Below are 18410 nucleotides of genomic sequence, written 5' to 3' on the forward strand. Positions count from 1 at the left end.
TATATATATATATATATATATATGCACTCTTGTTAGGCAAAGGTATAGGCTGTCATTATTCTTAACAAAATTTGATTGCATGGCCCTTTGCGAACTTTGTTCTTTTTCAACATTATTTCGGAAAGCAAAAACCAAGCATCCATGCATAGCAACGGATAAATTGCCCGCCAAAATTCGCTCTTCTGCACCTAATTCCTTTCCTTATATATGCTTGTCTCGTCAGCGAGTACTCTCTTCATTTATTTTAATTGCACTCTTAAGGTTAAGTATTAGTTGACCAACTTGACCAAACCCGTCTACAAATTTACATGAAGTGTCTTTCGTTTTTATCACCATTATTGTATTAATAATGACATAATAAAATTGTTCTCGTCAGCACATAAATAAAAATTAAAAATTAAAAAAAAGAAGAAGAAGAAGAAAAACACCCTGATAAAACTATGTCCGGGCCAACTTGGTGGGATCAAGAATGCTTCAATAACGTACAAAAAAAACGCACTTAAGAGCAAATTATGCCTTTGTCGTTGTTAAATTTCTCTCTTTTTGTCATTACCTAATCCATAGCAACCAATTTGATATTGAACACCGTGTAACGTGACTGAATACGTCACTTATATACACACATATATATATATGTATATATATAGCACATCATCACTTGACAACACTTGTATACTGTTGCCACATGCGCCACGTGCATTCTTATAGTGACGCGTAATTGCTATTCGGCAATTATTGTTCCACGTAATATATAATGACGAACGATGAAACTCACGTGCTAAGGGTAGGATAAAAGGCTATCCCGGTAAAACGAAATCAGCCACGATGTAAAACGTTATATTAGTCATGTAAACACAAGACAAATTCCTTCGTTGTTAGACTACCATCAACATGTCTCATTAATGTGTAATTAAAAAGAACAGCGATGCAATAAATCTTGAGAGGTTCGGTATTTTTGTTCCTAATTTTAATTAAATTCTGATTGTTTGGGCGTTTTAATATACTATTGTGCAAAACCAAGTCGGGTTATACACACACCAACTTGCGTGCGTGTGTGTTAGAAAGCGTAGGACACGTAGCCTATTCACTCGCAAGAGTGATTAATAACCTTAAAACAAAACAGATTAACAATACGTATAATTAAGATTAACAAATCGAACTCAAATAACGCGTTCAGGTTATCCATGGTAGCGTATGATAAATGGTGGCAAAGGGTGGTATATTGAGCAATTTCCCATCAGTTTAATCATTCATCCCATGAGATCGTATATTTCACGTAGCCTATGCGTTAGGCTAAACGAAGTTTCCTTTAAAGTTGAATACTTCCGTCAGTTGCGAACCTGGTCGCAAAAACTGGTCCAAGCTAGCTTTCATACAGTCTGAGCATCGATTCTGCGCAGTAAAGATCGGGTGTGTTGTAGCTTAGCCCTCATAGAAGATCTTGTGTCATGTGCCTCACCCACCCCCACCCCCCTGTTTGGGTCTAGTTTGGATATTTGCTACTCTGGAAAAATACCCTGGATTTTTATTTTATCAAGGTGCGTTTTGTGTTGGCGAAGGTAGCCACATATGGGGACTGTAGAATAAGATGGATTAGTGCTCAGTTACAAGCTATATAAATCAATAGTCGTCTCCATGCTGAAAACCGCTAAATTAAACTTACAGAACCTAAAACTCGACAATTTAGTTTTAAGCGATTAAAACTCGTGGTACTGATCAAATCACCTTTTTGCAAAGCGGCTATTCTGAAAATTTGAAGAGTTTTTTATGCATTGTTGTAATTCTCAGGGCACAAAGAAGAAGAGGACTTTAAAAGTAAGAAAAAGAAGTAATAATGAAAAGGAAAAAAAGACCCAATCTCTTTTGACATTCTGGAAAATCAGATTAGGGAGAAGACACTTATGCAATAGAAAATCGACATGTCCAAACAAACTTGTACCTTTCCGTTTTTAAGTGGTACCAGACAGGGATTACTTAGGACCCTCACGGAACAATTTATGAGGTAAGTTGTCGGTCAATAATGTAGGAATTATCGGGTAAAGAGGGCTGTAATCGATTCAGTATGATGGTCAACACCAGTAGCAAATCTTCTTACGGTTATAGTAATCGTGGAGATAATACCTTCAACAAGACTATCAAAGTCGTTAATGCGAGTACTGAGTATTCTGGCAAAGCTTATTGCAATGTTCTCAAGATACCTTGAAGCCTTAAAAGTTTCTAATTCATATAGCGGTCCAAGCGTAAATGGGTTTGGTTTCGATACAAGTAGAAAAAAAGTGAATGTATTCTGCGGGAAGGAAAGAGACTTAGTTGACGACTTGCGTGCATGCGAATGAAGCCAAAACGATTGATTAAGTTATTACAAGCTTTCATAATAATGTAAAAGGTTTGAAGAAAGGGGAATATATGAGAAAATATGTGGTGGGGTGAGGGGGGGGGGTGGTGAGGTGAGGGAAGTGGGGTGGGAGATACGGATGTGGTGGATGGGGGTGGATGGGGTTGTGATGGAAAAACAATGCTATTACATTTTAATCCATTCCGATTGTTTAATTGATTCACAAAATAATAATGAAAGAATTACAATTTACACGTAATGATGATATGGAATAATACGAAACTCTATTAAAGTTATGGTATGAAGACACGTCGACAGAACATGAAAGACTTTTGGCAACTGCATAGAATTTATCAAACTGCAGCTCCCTACAAATTCTCATATGTCAGGATGGCCGAGCGGTCTAAGGCGTCAGACTCAAGTTATACTTACACAACGTACACTGTGGCGGGGTTTCTGATCTCCTAATGGAGGCGTGGGTTCGAATCCCACTTCTGGCATCATTTTTGTTTTTACTTTACTATTCAGATTGTTCAGGATGAATATTTTCTTTTCTTTTTTCCCTGCTACCCAGGTGGATCTTCAACAATAAGAACATCCTACAATCGTGAGAATTTTCGATAAGCATTTTCGACATCAAGAATTCTTCCCGTCCATTTTTTTTTACATTTCAAAAGAGTGGCCGTCTCTCATTTACGCGACCAGAAATTTAGACTTCAAAGGCCATCATCGATATTGGCCCGAAGCTTTAGCCTTCTAAAAATTGCTACAATTTTTTCAAAGTTCTTTTCTTGAGGCACTGATCCTTGAAATCATTCCCAGCCTAGTTCGAGGAATATTGAAATAGGCAAATTGAAATTGTCTCAGTGTGAATAAATCCTTTTTTTAGAGTGCAGTAAACATGCTTGTTGACATTTGAGTGAGGACGGTGACCATAATTTGAATATCTAGCATATTTGGGGCCAATGCCGATGACCTCGAACAACCACTCTCAAATCGTATGAAATTATGTATACTGACCATCGTATTGGGTTTTATACGCTAACTGAAAGTGTGTGTGTGTGTGATGGTATATAAGGGTGGTAAGAGGAAGGGAGTAAGAGGAGGAGAAAGGGGTAGGGTAAGGGGGAGGGTAGGGTAAGGGGAAGGTTGTAAAGGGAATGGGAGGGAGATGTCGCTGGGGTAGAGACGTAATACTGGTTAAGCACCAGAGTCAGAATGGCATTGGGTTGATTCGATGGCAGCAACCACTAGCTGAAAACTTGATTCGTCACAATTTGAAACCTCACCCCTCCCCCGCCGCTCCCTCCCGATATGACTTCTTTACCAATGCATTTATCTGTGCCATCCTCTGCATCGTAACTTTTAAGCTACACCAGGGAGGACACAGCAGCAGGTTACATGTGGGAATTGTAACCGACTATGACCGAAGGAAACAGGATGAAGACACTGTACCTTATACAACCTATATACCTTCCTTAAAGTAAAGCGATTATAAGACTGCCGTCATCTTAAGCCAAGGTAATCGATTGAGATCGAGCCAATCGATGAAATCTGATCTGATCCTCTTCGATTGGTATTTGTACTGACTTAATAATCCAAGCCACAAACAGTGTAGTAGTGAACCGTTAGAAAAAGTCCAAAATCCTCCCCATGTAACAGAAGAACTTTTCTGTTAAATACGAAATTGGCACGGTTAACCTGACGACCGAACGTAAAATACTCCATTAAAAGACAAGTCCAGCGAGGTTATTTTTCCCTTCATATTAACGAGAGATAACTTGAAAAATGATAAAAACGAAGCATCTACATTATCTGGTTTACAGGTTGAGAGAAAATGATATTTGACACTTACCCACTAGCCCCAAAAATGTTTAACAGTAAGAACATGGTTCTGACCGCACAGATTCACTTTGTCTAGAAAGCCCAAATTATTTACAGAGCCACCATCGCTGGGTCTTGCTTGTATATCCCCCTCCCCCTTGTCTTTCCTAGCCACTACAGTGTAATACTATTTCAGACCATTTACCTTTATTAATGTAGAGTCATTAAATGTACAGTATTGTAACTTACAACGGTGTGAGTTAGTGAAGTCAATCGAAATCAAACTAAAATCAAACTAAATGAAGAGGATTAACGGTCATAAAGCCAATAAGTAATCAATAGGATTAAGAGGCTCACGCACCTGTACCTCAAGTTATTTACTGCTAATCTATGAATTAGTCAACGTTCGGCATAAAGAGTAGATCGAAACAATACCAAAACCAATTCTACCCCAGTGTCTCTATGGGTTACTAGGTCGACCAAGATCAGATATAGGCCTATGGGAGCAGAGTGAATATGTGACGTCAGAAATTGTGCTATGGATTCTGAGATCGTGCAGGTGAACGTATACTCTGTGCTACTGTGCCAAAGTGTCCAGCCACAATTTACCAAACTTACAGGGCGCCATCTATTTCGACGAAAGGCCGCGTCCGTTCAGGTAAATGTGAATTTCGTCAGCTGTTACTCTGTTTTCTACCAACTCTGACCCAATATAAAGAAATGGCGCCTGAATTATCCACACATATAAATCCCTTTATTATTATGTATTTTATTAACGTGTTAAACCATCTGTTAAGGGCAGTTATATATCCACGACAGCACGCAGTTAAGATAAGACAAATATTCTTGTTTACATAGTGCAGAATTGATTTTGAATGTTGATCAATATTCCCTTCATTCCTTGATTTACATATACATACACACACACACAGACACACACACATATATATATATATATATATATATATATATATATATATATATATATATATATATATATACTCCCTTCTCACCCACCCCAAGTGCACCCCCTAAATTAACACGGTTTTTATTTCTCAAACTCTTGGAACTGGTGACGACTGACAAGCTGAGTGTGAACATACTTTCTTCCTTCCTTCGTAACAGAAACTATCGCGGCTCTCTCACATGATCATATAAGTTACCGTATATATAAATATATTAACATGCTAAAACGGTCCAGGTGGAGCGAGGGGATGAGGGTGGGGGGGGGGGTTACAAGATACAATATATACCAGGCTTTGAAATAAATCTTTATCTATGTGAGCTTCACCTGACATGTAAAGAAAAAAAGAACACAAGCGGGTAAAGTGATTGTTCAGTCACTTTTGCATGACTAGTTTACACTCACCTGGCAGACTAACTGTATCAATTGGAACCTCTCCTAACACCTATCCAACCCTCTCGCTCTACCGGCCACCACTGTTCCCTTCCGTGTCATTTGACGTGACCAGGAATTCATCTTGACAGTGGGCAAATGTATAGCCATTAAGCGATGGTTAATTAGTAACATTATACCTACCGATATGATCTCAGATTAACCGACAAGAAAAGTACAAAGTTAGCAATTCCATGCCGACGATTGCCCCCTTTGATGTGCCTCCTCTACCACGCTCTTCCGCTACGACACCCTCCCCTATCCCCTAATCTTTTTTCTTTTAGTTTTAACTCATTTATAATTTAGCATCTGATAAGAAAAGAAAAAAGCCTCCTGTAGTTGGCTGTTCCGTTTACCCTCAGCTATAATTGACATTGTTTACGAAAATGTTTCAACTCCCGAACTATAGAACATTTACGCATTGATGACGTCATCGACGCATGCGCGAGGCCCTCCCGTCGTCCAACGTCGCCTGATGTTTGTTAATCTAGTCTTTAAGTGAGTACATCCCTAGACTCGCCCTATTGTTATCGGTGTCTAATACAGGTGCGTGGATAACAAAAGAAAAGCCATTGGGCGCAATTAAATCGGGCTACACCATGCGTGCAAAGACACCTTTCACCACAAAAGAGTGGCAAATTTTAATCAATCTTAGCGGGGGAACACTGTGCACCACGATATACCTGCCTAAGTGTAATGTTGTGGCTATATATTTGGGAGTAAACTACGAGGGTACCCCTTACCCGACATACGCTTGGTCGCATGCTATGTTTTCAACGGTAGCACAACATTAATTATAAAATATAGATTTTTTATATATTTTTTTTTACGGTTTTTAGTAAAACTTAAGCGCTAATATATTTTTTACTGTCTTAGTTTGTTCTATTTAAATTAACAAATACTGGTAGAAAACAATGGCAGACCCTTTTTTTTTTGAGTTAACCACAATTGCGATAGGTGACATGTACTATATAAATCACGTCAAACCTTTCATTTCGTTGTCAAGTGCTTCGGTTATCACTATGATACACATAATGTGAAGAAATAGAGAGAGGGGGAGAAACCGACACATTTGAGAGTGAGGGGGGGGGCGTGGGGTAGGGCTAGGGACTGGGTGAACTAAAAATCAATAAACTGTCTTGTGACGAGGTAATTTACGTTTTTTATTTACCGTTGGTACGAAAAAGACCGGAGAAGGGGACGATGTTGAGAATGAGATTGCAGGAAAGTCAAGGTAACTTCTATATCCTGTCAATGTCCAAATGTGGGTTGATGAAAACCCCGAACATGCGCCTAAGTTCAGTAACTGACAGCATGGTCTCAGTGTTTACGATGTTTCTGTCTTGTTTTGTACCTTTATCAGCATTTCCCAACTCTCATTGAATGCTGAAGTAAAATATGTCAACACAAGAAGAGGCTTACAGTATACACAGTTGAAGTCTACCCAATCTACTTCTACCTTCATAGAATAAAATTGGTGGATCGACGCGCGCGACATTTCTTTTTAATGCTACTAAGATTGCATCATTATATTTGTAGTCATATCCACTGTATTAAACGAAATAATAATAATAATAAAATTGTGTAATAAATATATATATATATAAATATATATATATATATATATATATATATATATAAATATATATATATATATAAATATATATATATATATATATATATATATATATATATATATACACCTGTCATGTTCCTTTAAAGTTTGAAGCGCGACCCGGGCTTTTCTGTATTTAGCTCCCGCTACATTTCGACGCTGATAGAGGCTAATAGGGGAACTGCATAATGTAATCGGATACATTTGTTAAAGCGTCAGCCCGAATATTTGATGTTTTTGTCAGATATGAAGAAAAAAGGGCCACTATTTGGGTACGGTGTTAGACAAGTAGAAGAAACGTCCAAATTAGAACATGAAACATCCAATTGGAGAGGTGGATATGCTTTCCAAGATTCTTGGAATAACACTAGACTTATGAAATCAACCAAATAAAAAAGCAAAGATCGTATCGAAGCAAATAACAAATAATTTGTCTATCTCTTGCGTGAAACAAATCGGCGATTATGACAGTGTCTTTAAAATCCAGCAGCTGTGAAATTTAATAGATATGTTAGAAAAGAACGAGAAATATGAACGTAGGTCATAAAATCGTGATTATTGCATCTTGTATACTTCTACGTGTTGCTTTAAGATTCAACATTATCAAGCACGTTTAACCCTTTTGCAGTAATGCATATTATAATCAACTTCGGTTTAAAGATTATGTACATTATACATGCGAGCCAAAGAGAAACATTAACATAGAAAAGAAATTGTCCGCTGTTAGTCTTAAAAGCTTTAAAAAAAATGTAAAAAAATCTGCACTAAATATTCAATACAGTTATTATATGATGTAATTTTTAGTTAAATCAGGACGTCCGTTATAAAGAGTACGTTAAAATTCATAGTACCGTTGAAATATTTATTCAACTCACAGTGCCGCATATATAGATCGATGTTATCCTTAACATGTAAGCTATATACACACATATAAAGACCCTAAGCGTGCCCTTGTTTGCATTTCTATTATTTGCACATTTCCCCTAATCAGTATTCACATACGGTTTTTGTTTTCAGTGGCCTGTTTATATCTTAACAGCAAATAGTAAAAGATGTGTTTACAAAACGCGAGCTAAACGCGTCTAACATATACCATCACTACCGAGTTTTGTCCAAACTCAAACCGTTGTAGTCGGCTGGTTTACTCTATCAGCCTCTTGTCGTTCGATTGATCGTGCATGCATATCATTCATTGGCTGGAAGGCGTAGTCTAACCTTTTTCTTAACTTCTGATTGGCTGAATAAGTATTGATTGACAGACTAAGTATTGCGTGGCGAGCGAGCACCCAAAATGTTTGGAGTGTTAAAAAGAACTGTTAGAAACTGATAAATTGTTACTCAAAGTCTCTCATCATATTAATTGCGTAAAAGATTCTCTTCTGGTCAAACCTGACGCAGAATTTTCTGTTCCTCTTCGTTTTAAAAGAATGATAATTTCGACAGTTTAAGAAAGATATTATATATATATATATACATATATATATGTTAATCGTTTGAAAGTTTTAGCCACGTGGAATTTTCTTTTTTCTTCTCCGAATATTGTTTGAGAAGAGAGAGAGAGGTGGAGAGCGAGGAAATGCTAACTGTTTGAATCAAAGAATTTGAGGGAGAAACAACAAACTGTTAAAACAAAAGCGATTTCTGTTTTGGGCTCTTGTTTTGTGTTTCGGTAACTACCAATCGACCGAAATTCTTCATCGATAAAACTCCCTATTTTCTGTTTGGGCGTTTATTTCTTTTTTTGGCTTCATTCAATTGTCTTTCCTCGAAATCAAAGGATTATATATATATCTATATATATATATTTATAACACGTGACCATGGAAACCCTACCATTCGATCCACACGGTGGGTACTTGTACCCAAACAACCACCATCTTTATCATCCGTACCACAACGGTGGAATGTTCCAAACGGTAACTCAACCACATCTTTCGAATGGGAGACATGGCGGAGAACATCACGACGGTTCGAAAGCCAGACGGCGGAGAAAACCTAAATGCATCGTGCAACAAGTTCAACAGAGGCAGGCGGCCAACTTACGGGAGCGGAAACGCATGCAATCCATCAACGATGCATTCGAAGGATTACGAGAACACATTCCCACGCTACCGTACGAGAAACGGCTCTCCAAAGTCGACACGCTACGTCTCGCCATTGGGTATATCAACTTTCTGGCCGAAATCATTGACACTGAAGATGGAGAAAATGAGCTGAAAGATAAAGTAGAGGCAGAAAATCAGAAGAAAGTTATCATTTGTCACAGAGGTCAGTTTTAATCTTAAGGTTTATCCTTCCGTTTTTGCCCCACCCCCCACCCCCAAGTTCTATTCAAATTCATGTTTCGTTTGAATGTAATTAATGTCCATCTAACCAGATTTCGACGCCTATGTATACGTTGGAAACAGGTAATCCCGGATATAAACTGTTTGATCTTTAAATGTATAAGTATCGAATACATGTACTTAAATTGTGTCTGCTCAAGAGGTGAAGTATTTTCAACATATCTAAGATTTACCAAGTTAGTTTGATGGTCGGAACATGCGAACATTATGGGATTCATATTTTTTTTATACTCAATTAATATCACCAGTTATTAAAGAAAAACATATTCTATATAGTGTAGTTCGTTTTCTCTAGTTTATAGAAAATAGTAAATCAAATGTTTACTTTTAAATATTAAATCAATTAATATATTCTGAGCACATAAACATTTGTAACAAGAATTATTTCAAAAATAAAAGAGTAAGTGAACGAATGGACCTGATTGGGAAAGTATAAGCAAACTGGCACCTGCAATACAAAAAACGGGCTATATGTAATCAACAAAAGAAAAATGGGGGGGGGGGGGTGACACAAACTTCTAAAATCAGTGGGACATGTGAGTATCGTTTCTTAAAATGTCTCCACAAAAGGTCACTTTTTACATAACAAAATGTCCCTTCATTCGTTACAAAAAAATAAAGGGGTACTTATATTTAAAGCAAGAGGCACATTGCATTTACTAAAAGGGATATTTTGAATGTTTTCACAAAATGAAGAGGGGGAGGGCACGTGCTCTAAGGGGGTAGGGGTGGGGTGGGGGGAGGGGCGGGGTGTTCTGTCTGACATTCTGTGATGCAGGCTTCATTTATATTCTTACATTGCATTCATGACATAGGTTACGCTATAGTTACTTAAAAACGTCGATATTTCACAAGAATACAATGGACTTTTCCAGCGGGACTATATATACGTTCAGGTTAATTCCCAATTTAAACAGTTCCAACTTTTATACACTGAAGAAAAGAGGATTACATTTCATTGATTCGTATGACAAGAGATTACAGGGGAATAACCGTATACTTTAACCTTTAATGGAGGTCTCAATTACTACCAGCCTTTTGAGTAAGTGATTCGACATTACAATCCTAATGTTTAGGATCACACTATTTAGTTGGCCCTCTTAATCCTATTTCGATATTCTTCCTTAAGAAAGCTTCGGCCCGATTAAGTCGAGACTTGTGGGTGTAAAGAGAGTACCAGTTCGTATATTCGAAGTTTTCGAGAAACAGCTTACATAGGCCTATACTCCCATATAATTAGTGTTGATGGTACTTAACCGCTAAACCGTCGGCGTCGATGGATACAGTGGGCTTATAATCTGTACACGCCTGCGTGGTTTGCGTACGGTCGTATAGTGATGTACTAACACGAGGTTGCAGGTACACTGTTTTCACATGTAGCCACGGGCTGTTAAGCATAGATGTGGTGGAAAGAGGGGTGCGGGGGGGGGGGGGGCGGGTTTGCGGTAGAAATAATTTTAATAGTAATTATAACAATAGTAATAATAATAATAAAGATAATAATATTAATATTAAAAATTAAAATACTAATGACAAAATAATAATTAAATAAATATATAAGTTGCAATTGCCATAACGACTGTGTTGATTCTGATGTCTGGATGTACCACTGTTTTTGTAATTTTTATTAAAATTCAATTCATACCAATAAACTTCCTTTTTTGCCCCTTCTAATTTTTGAATAGGTTCTCCTACTCCAACTGAGACTGAATTTGGACTGCAACCTCTCGCTGGGCATTCCCTTTCGTGGTCTAACGAGAAAAAGAGGCTATCTGCCTTACACAGCCACACCCTAACGGCTAAGGTTTGGACCCCCGAGGACCCCAGGGGTCTAGTGTCACCTACGGGGTCCACAGAAATGAACACATCTACCGGATCGGTTGCAGAGTCTCTCAACTTTGATGAGACGGATTCTCTCCTTTCGCCGCTTTCAGACGATACTCACTATTTGACTCTAGCGAAGAGTGCAAACCTCCTGTCCTCAATGAACAGTTCTCCGAGCAGTCTCTGCAGCTCACCCACACATCTGTGACCCGTCTTGGACGGTAGAACGAACCGAAGAAATGACCAGCCAGGAAAATAAACAGTGCAAAACAAACCTTCATTCATTCCATATGGTACATTCATGCATGGCATTGGATGTACGCAACAAAATCAAATACGGAAAGCCTTATCATTTATACCCTTTCACTGATTGCTATTTTTTACGAATACTTTTTCCGATTTTTTTCTTTTCTTGGATTTGTTAACGAATATTGGATAGATTGATTTATTGAAAATAATCATAATATATAATGTCGTAACAAATGAGAGTAATTTTAATCATTTTAATACCATCTTTATGGTGTAGCACAAAATCAAATACTAGATGGTGAAAAAATATATATATATTCGACATTTAATGTTTCATTAAGTTCAATATACAATTCTTGTAACATTCAAAAGTGTAGCCACAGCAACAATGGTGCATTACCTTGCCATACCCCACAGTATAAAAAGGTAACATATTGCAATACAAATGGTAACAAAGGCAGTATCGGAATTGTAACATTACCAGTATGGGGACAAAGGTAACATTTAGCAACATTTTGTTAGAAGATTCGGTAAATAAGACGAGAGGTTAAATTATTTAGGGAACAAATCAACAGAATGTACAAAATCCATTTATAACTTTAATCGACTTGATGAAAATACATATTTATAAACTATTTATTTGGCAACAAATGAAAAGAAGAAAAAAAAAAATGACGAAATTACCAAAGATGAATTTTTAATTGATTGGTATCGTATTCATTGAGTTTCGGTATTAAGCTGCACGCACACTTTTAATGAACGTAAATACACAAAGAAATCTATTGTTCGGACAAAAGATTTCTGGATTTTTATTTGATCGGAAAAACTACGGTAAAATGACTCGGTTGTTTTGTCTGTTCAAGATTATCCGTAAATGAATTCATCTTTTGGATCGAAAGATATTAAATTATTGTCTATAGCTTAAAGTCTGTATTTTTTTGACATTCCCTTTTTGCTGCCTTGATCCCAGATTTGACAAAGAAAATATCATTCAAACTTAAAAAAAAAGTATAACTTAAATTCTGAATGGTTTGAAGAAAAATTGCAAAAAACGCCTGGTTTATAATGATATGTTCACAAACCTTAATTGACATTAAACTTATATACATATATTTATATATTTATCTATCGTATCCCCGATACTACAATGGACATAAAAAAGTAGCATTTATAAGACATCATTCTGGCATATGCTGTCCCGAGAAGTATAATAAACTATAAGTTTTGCACCCTGTCATAAATACATAATTTTATGGCAAAAATTTATAAAAAAAAAATCATGTTATAAAAATTCTTGCTAGAATGAAGTTTTATAACATTGTTTTTGTCCTTCTGTTTATAAAATATCCCCGTCTTCCAATTTTGAATTGCTAACATTTAAGACCATAAATTTTCTTGTAACATTGATTTTATATGTAAAACTTTCTCTGGACGATTTGCGTCTAAAAACTTGTTTTCATTTTTTTTAATATCATTATAATACATAACAATATACATAAATTTGCTGCGTAACTTTACAAATAAGGTTTCTTAAACTAAACCGTATAGGCAACGGGAAGTATGTGCATTATTATATTTCAATATTTATTATAGTTTCTTTTTCATTTGATATTTAATGTTTTTTTTTTAAATATTTATCTTGAAGGGTTGTAGATGGGGTTGGCAAGGGAGGGCTGGTGGTGGGAAGTAGCTGGAGGGGTAGGAGTGGTGGGGGGGGGGGGGGTTGAGTTCTGATTGAACTTGATTTTTCTTCAGTATTGTATATGAAGGAATAGAGACCACTAGTGTATTCAACTCTAATTGTCAAACAACTAAAAGAGGATTTTTCATCCGATTGATAGTGGGTTTTTTTTCGGGATTAGCATGCAATGCATTTTGCAGCTCAATCGAAAAAATATTGCAAATTCTATTTTGCAAGGAATGTTTTGCGATTAAGACCATAAGAATCATAGATATCATTATTAATCAATTGACCAAAAATGAAAAATTTTGGTTATTGTCTACAATGTATTACAGTAAACTTTTGAAGAGCTCGTATTTTTTATTTATTCCTTTCAATTCAGACAACGGAATTTCAAAAACTGCCTCGGAATTTTATATTTTTTGACAATTTTGTTATAACTTAACTTTCTTTTTGACTATGGTGAGGGTTTTTCTAAGCTTCTTTTTTGCTGCATAATAACTCTGTACATAATAAAAATCTATTAATGTAAATATGAAATGGAAAGAAAATATATACTAAAACTGGTATCAATTGTTTTCTCTCTCTATCTCTGTTTTTTATTTAATTCTTCCACTCAAATAAAAAGGGAGGGGGGGGGGGAAGGGAAATTAAAGAAAATTTGACAAAAAAGTAACATTTTTTTCAAACCTTCCTTCAATTTTATTTGACAATACAATTTTTATTCTTGGTCAAACCTATTGTTTCTTTGTTGGGCATTACAATAAGGTAAATCGTCGTCGAAAATTTGAAATAACTCAGAATAAATTACTGGAAAATAATTGGTGTATATTACAGCCTTTTTATATCAGCATTTTGAAAAATGATTAATGTATTTAACGTAAGAAATATCAGTTTCTAAACCTGACGGCCAAAGTTATTTCACATGTTAGTTCTTATTGCCCCAGTCTTTCTAGGGCCATCCTCCCTTTCAAAAATATTTTCTTGGTGAGGTTTTGACCTCTCCTCGCCCCCTCCTCTCCCCTCCTCTCCCCTCCTCTCCTCTCCCCTCCTCTCCCTCCAGACTATTCCAAGCAATACATGATGAATGTTAAATTATATAAAATGATTTCTCATGAAGAGTAAAATGTTTGAGAATTATATATAGTAAAATATATACTTCTTGAAATTTGAAAATTAGTGACCATATATTTAACTATCTAGCATATTTGGTGGCAGGGGTGGGCTGACGATGAGCTCGGCCAAATTAAGAAATGGTCATTGCCTATCACCCCTCCCCCTCCCCCCCTCCCTCTCCACAAGCAGTATAGCGAGCAATGATATGTACCTTTTGCGACAAACTGTCGATTATGCAACACATGTTAACAATATTGGAATCAAACTTGAACGCAAGCGTTCCATACTTAAGATTGGATTAGAGGTTATGGAATGCAGTAGGCCGCTCTGGAACCTCGGGCACTGCCTGATTGCCCGGCCTTTCAGTGCCCCACCCCTCCCCCACCCACACCCGTTACCATGTTGATGAGAAATTCGAGGACAGACATTTAACCGCTAATCTATGTTATCACTAAATGTAAGTTTCAATTCATGTGATTTTTTTAAAAAATTTGTCTCGTGAACTTGTCAACTAAACAACTGCTAGTAAAGACATGAAACGCGATATACGGGGATATACACACACGGATACAAAAATATAAAATAATAATAATAATTTTAAAAATTCCAAAGAAAAACCGTGAAACTTGAACAAACATATGCTAATTAATTTTTCACTTTTAAGTTTTTAATATTTAATTGTTAAACTAAGACAACAGAAAAAAAGTGAATATATATATATATATATATATATATATATATATATATATATATATATATATATATATATATATATATATATATATATATATATATATATATATATATATATATATATATATATATATATATATATATATATGTAAAAGACGAAATTTAATAAAACAAAAGTAAAAGATTGACAAAACTGGTCCTTCTCCTTTCTATTACTTAACGTTTTAATTAAGTTTGCATTTAATATCATCCCATACACCAAACGTTTGTTAAAACATATATTAAACTGTAAAAAAAAATTGGAAATATTTGGAACCAATTTATCACGAATCTAGCGAATCACTTTAGTCATCATGACTACAAAAAACATATGTTTTAACTGTCTAATACACGTTCACAACTTTCAGTACATGATTTATAAGTTTTGGTTAAAGTTTATGGCTTCCTAATTTTATGAATAATAATAATAATAATAAAATATAACACATTATAATAAGAGACTGAAATTTAATGTACATAATGGAGTATTACAAATATTACGAGAATTAAAGAAAACATTCCAAAAGTTAATAATTTTGGACAATTGTATAAAAATTCAAAAATGTTCAATATCTTTAAATTCTATTGAAATGCAGCCTAATCGCTGAATATTTCATAACTTTGTCCTTCATTCTTTTATCGTTCACACAGGCCTACTATAAACACACAATTCCACATGGAATCGAAAATCATCATTTCAATTGAAAATGCAACGTTTATAGGCACAAGCATATTTGCATACACTGTGTACTGCCCAAAAAAAATACAATAAGTAATAAAACGAGAGAGAAAAAAAGTGAGGCACGGGAAATCAATAGGCAACGCAGGGTGTAAATTCCATTACAGTTAGTAACGTACACAATATACCTATAACATATCTCTACCGTAATAATCCGGAAAAGCGTTAGTGACGGCATTATCGAAGAGCCTTTTCTCTCTCCCTTTATTGTTCTTTCATGGCCGTACAATGAGTAAAATATGACAATTTATTGATTTGCCTGTAAATTGATCAATATTTCATTCATATTTGTATAAGCGACAACTTTTAACTACGTTCTTTTTGCCAGTATATATATATATATATATATATATATATATATATATATATATATATACCATGTACATTTATGCATATATGATATGATATATTTTCTCGTTGATATACAATATACATTTTGAATGTCTACACACATGTTCAATACGCTAATGAGAAGAATTTGTCAATGTTTAATTAATTCGTGCACTACGACTAAATGAATCAATCATATAACACTTGTCATGCCTTCCTTTTATCGCCGGTTTTCAAAAGGATTAATGGTTTTTTTTTCTTACAATGGGTAACATATATAATTTATTACATAGGCTACATGAGACATTTTAATCGTATATATATATATATATATATACTCCCGTCTTGTGCTGGAACGCTTTAGACGATGTAAAAAAGATACGTTGTACAAAGTGTAACCTTAAAGCGATCTGACTACCAATATGGTTTTATATTTTAGTGTTTCCAGCAAAGAAGTTGGCTGTATCAATACACTTTTCATATATATTCTCTTTAATTTTTAGTACATAAGGACACTCCGACACCCCCCCCCTGTCCCCTTTCTCTCTGTCAAATGTTTCATTATTTTCATATTTGTACCAATTTAACGTCAAATAACCTGTTTTCACTTTTGAGTGTTTAAGTGTTAAAAATTACCCAGTTTGCTAATAAAATAAGATTACGATATGAAAACGGAATATAATGATAAATTATAATGTTTTTTAATATTTTTTATATAATCTATCACTTTAATTGAATAAGTAAAGGATTTTACTGATAAAAGTTATTTGTTTCTGAATTGGTTGCTATGGTGATGATAAGTAAATCGATTAAATTTGCCATTGTTACGACGACAGCACAGCCAGTGGTAATGCAACAGCATTTATCAGATGCATGAGGCCAGACATTAAATGCAGGCGAAAGTCCGTGGAAACGTTCACAGATGTCGGGTCCAATGGATAAATTTTCTTCTGGTGTGTGTCGCTACAAATTTGATTCTTCGGCATTTTTATCAGCTTAAAGCTCACTAAACTACACGCGAAAAACCCGTAGCTCTGTTGACTTAGCGATACTAATGAACGTAATAAAACAGTTCACATCGTCTTAAGTAAGTTTGTGAATAGCAAATCAGCCAAAAAGGAATGGTATAAAAAAAAATAAGATAACGTGGTTTTCCTTTCAGAGACCAAAATCGAAGAAGAAACAGAAAAAATAAACGGTTAAAATTCTCGAATTGTATTTTCCGAATGAAAAGTTTAACCTTAATAATGTATAGGCATATTATAATTTCTGTTGTTCACATAGGTCTAACATTACCAATTGAAATTGCAAGTTTTTTTTTCATTGTATGTGATTCCATGACCGAATAATGTACGTCAGAAATAAAGCTCCATTGATCTTAATTAATTTGTGATTTTTGTTAAATCTTTTTTTATATTAATTGTTATGTTTTCGTTTTGGTATTGTCGAAATAAAGTTTGATAAGTAAACTTGAAATTAAGTTCATTTTACTTATGAGACACAGCTTTTATAGTATCCCTCATGTATCGAAAAATGTCTTAATTAAAATAATTCATTAAAACGCTAACAAAATTTGTTAAACAAAATTATCAGATATTAATTAAAAAAATTAATTAATAATCATACCAAAATGATGCATCACTAAGGCTATTTGGTATTTCCAACAATAACAAATAAAACACCTAAATATGTCTATATATGACGTCATCAAGCCACATGTGCTTTAAATTTTCTTTTGTTTACACAAAAAAAAAAAATTAACAAGAATGTTTACTCGTTTTTAAACTATACTTGCATGTGCTGCACAAGTATTACACTTATAAACTGTAACAAAACTCTTCGGCGATACTCGATCACTTCAGTCAAAAACATCCCAGAACAACCACTGTCACCTCGACAATTTTAAATTAAAACTTCAGAATTAACGCATGGTAACAATATCCTTGTGCCAATTTGGGTCTATTTTTACTAACCTATAAGTTTAGCAGACGACATAGGACATTCTGTAGGTATCGCACCACAATTTAGAAAAGAAGCCCTAAAGTGACCTACTGCATTGATATTTTTGTACATTTTCTGAGTCATCATCATACTTTTTAATGCCTGGATGATAAAGAGGACGAAATAAACTATTGATGGACTAAAAATCTGGAGGATTGAAGGTGTTTTGAGGTATTTTAGAAAATCTTGGATGAAACAAGAAGATTCCGCAGCGAGAGCTGGC

At 35.1% G+C, this 18410-nt stretch overlaps 1 protein-coding gene and 1 non-coding gene across 2 annotated transcripts; both read left to right on the top strand.

Annotated features, from left to right (window-relative positions):
* The first annotated feature begins 2719 nt into the window (after positions 1-2719).
* On the top strand, positions 2720-2835 carry Trnal-caa (transfer RNA leucine (anticodon CAA)). The gene is made up of 2 exons: positions 2720-2757; positions 2790-2835. It is a non-coding gene; the product is annotated as a tRNA-Leu (tRNA).
* Positions 2836-8501: 5666 nt separating this feature from the next.
* LOC139958894 (pancreas transcription factor 1 subunit alpha-like) lies at positions 8502-13249 on the top strand. The gene is made up of 2 exons (XM_071956317.1): positions 8502-9438; positions 11201-13249. The coding sequence occupies exons 1-2, from the start codon at positions 8991-8993 to the stop codon at positions 11545-11547; spliced, it is 795 nt and encodes a 264-aa protein (XP_071812418.1). The 5' UTR covers positions 8502-8990; the 3' UTR covers positions 11548-13249.
* Positions 13250-18410: the final 5161 nt, after the last annotated feature.

The sequence above is a fragment of the Apostichopus japonicus genome, chromosome 18 (genome assembly GCF_037975245.1).
Source record: "Apostichopus japonicus isolate 1M-3 chromosome 18, ASM3797524v1, whole genome shotgun sequence".
NCBI classification, from domain to species: Eukaryota; Metazoa; Echinodermata; class Holothuroidea; order Aspidochirotida; family Stichopodidae; genus Apostichopus; species Apostichopus japonicus.

What these genes read in the sequence shown, in the direction of transcription:
- LOC139958894 (XM_071956317.1), top strand. Translation starts at nt 8,991, where the DNA reads ATGGAAACCCTACCATTCGATCCACACGGTGGGTACTTGTACCCAAAC. An exon ending in AGTTATCATTTGTCACAGAG is followed by an intron (nt 9,439 to 11,200) that starts GTCAGTTTTAAT and finishes ATTTTTGAATAG; the next exon opens with GTTCTCCTACTCCAACTGAG.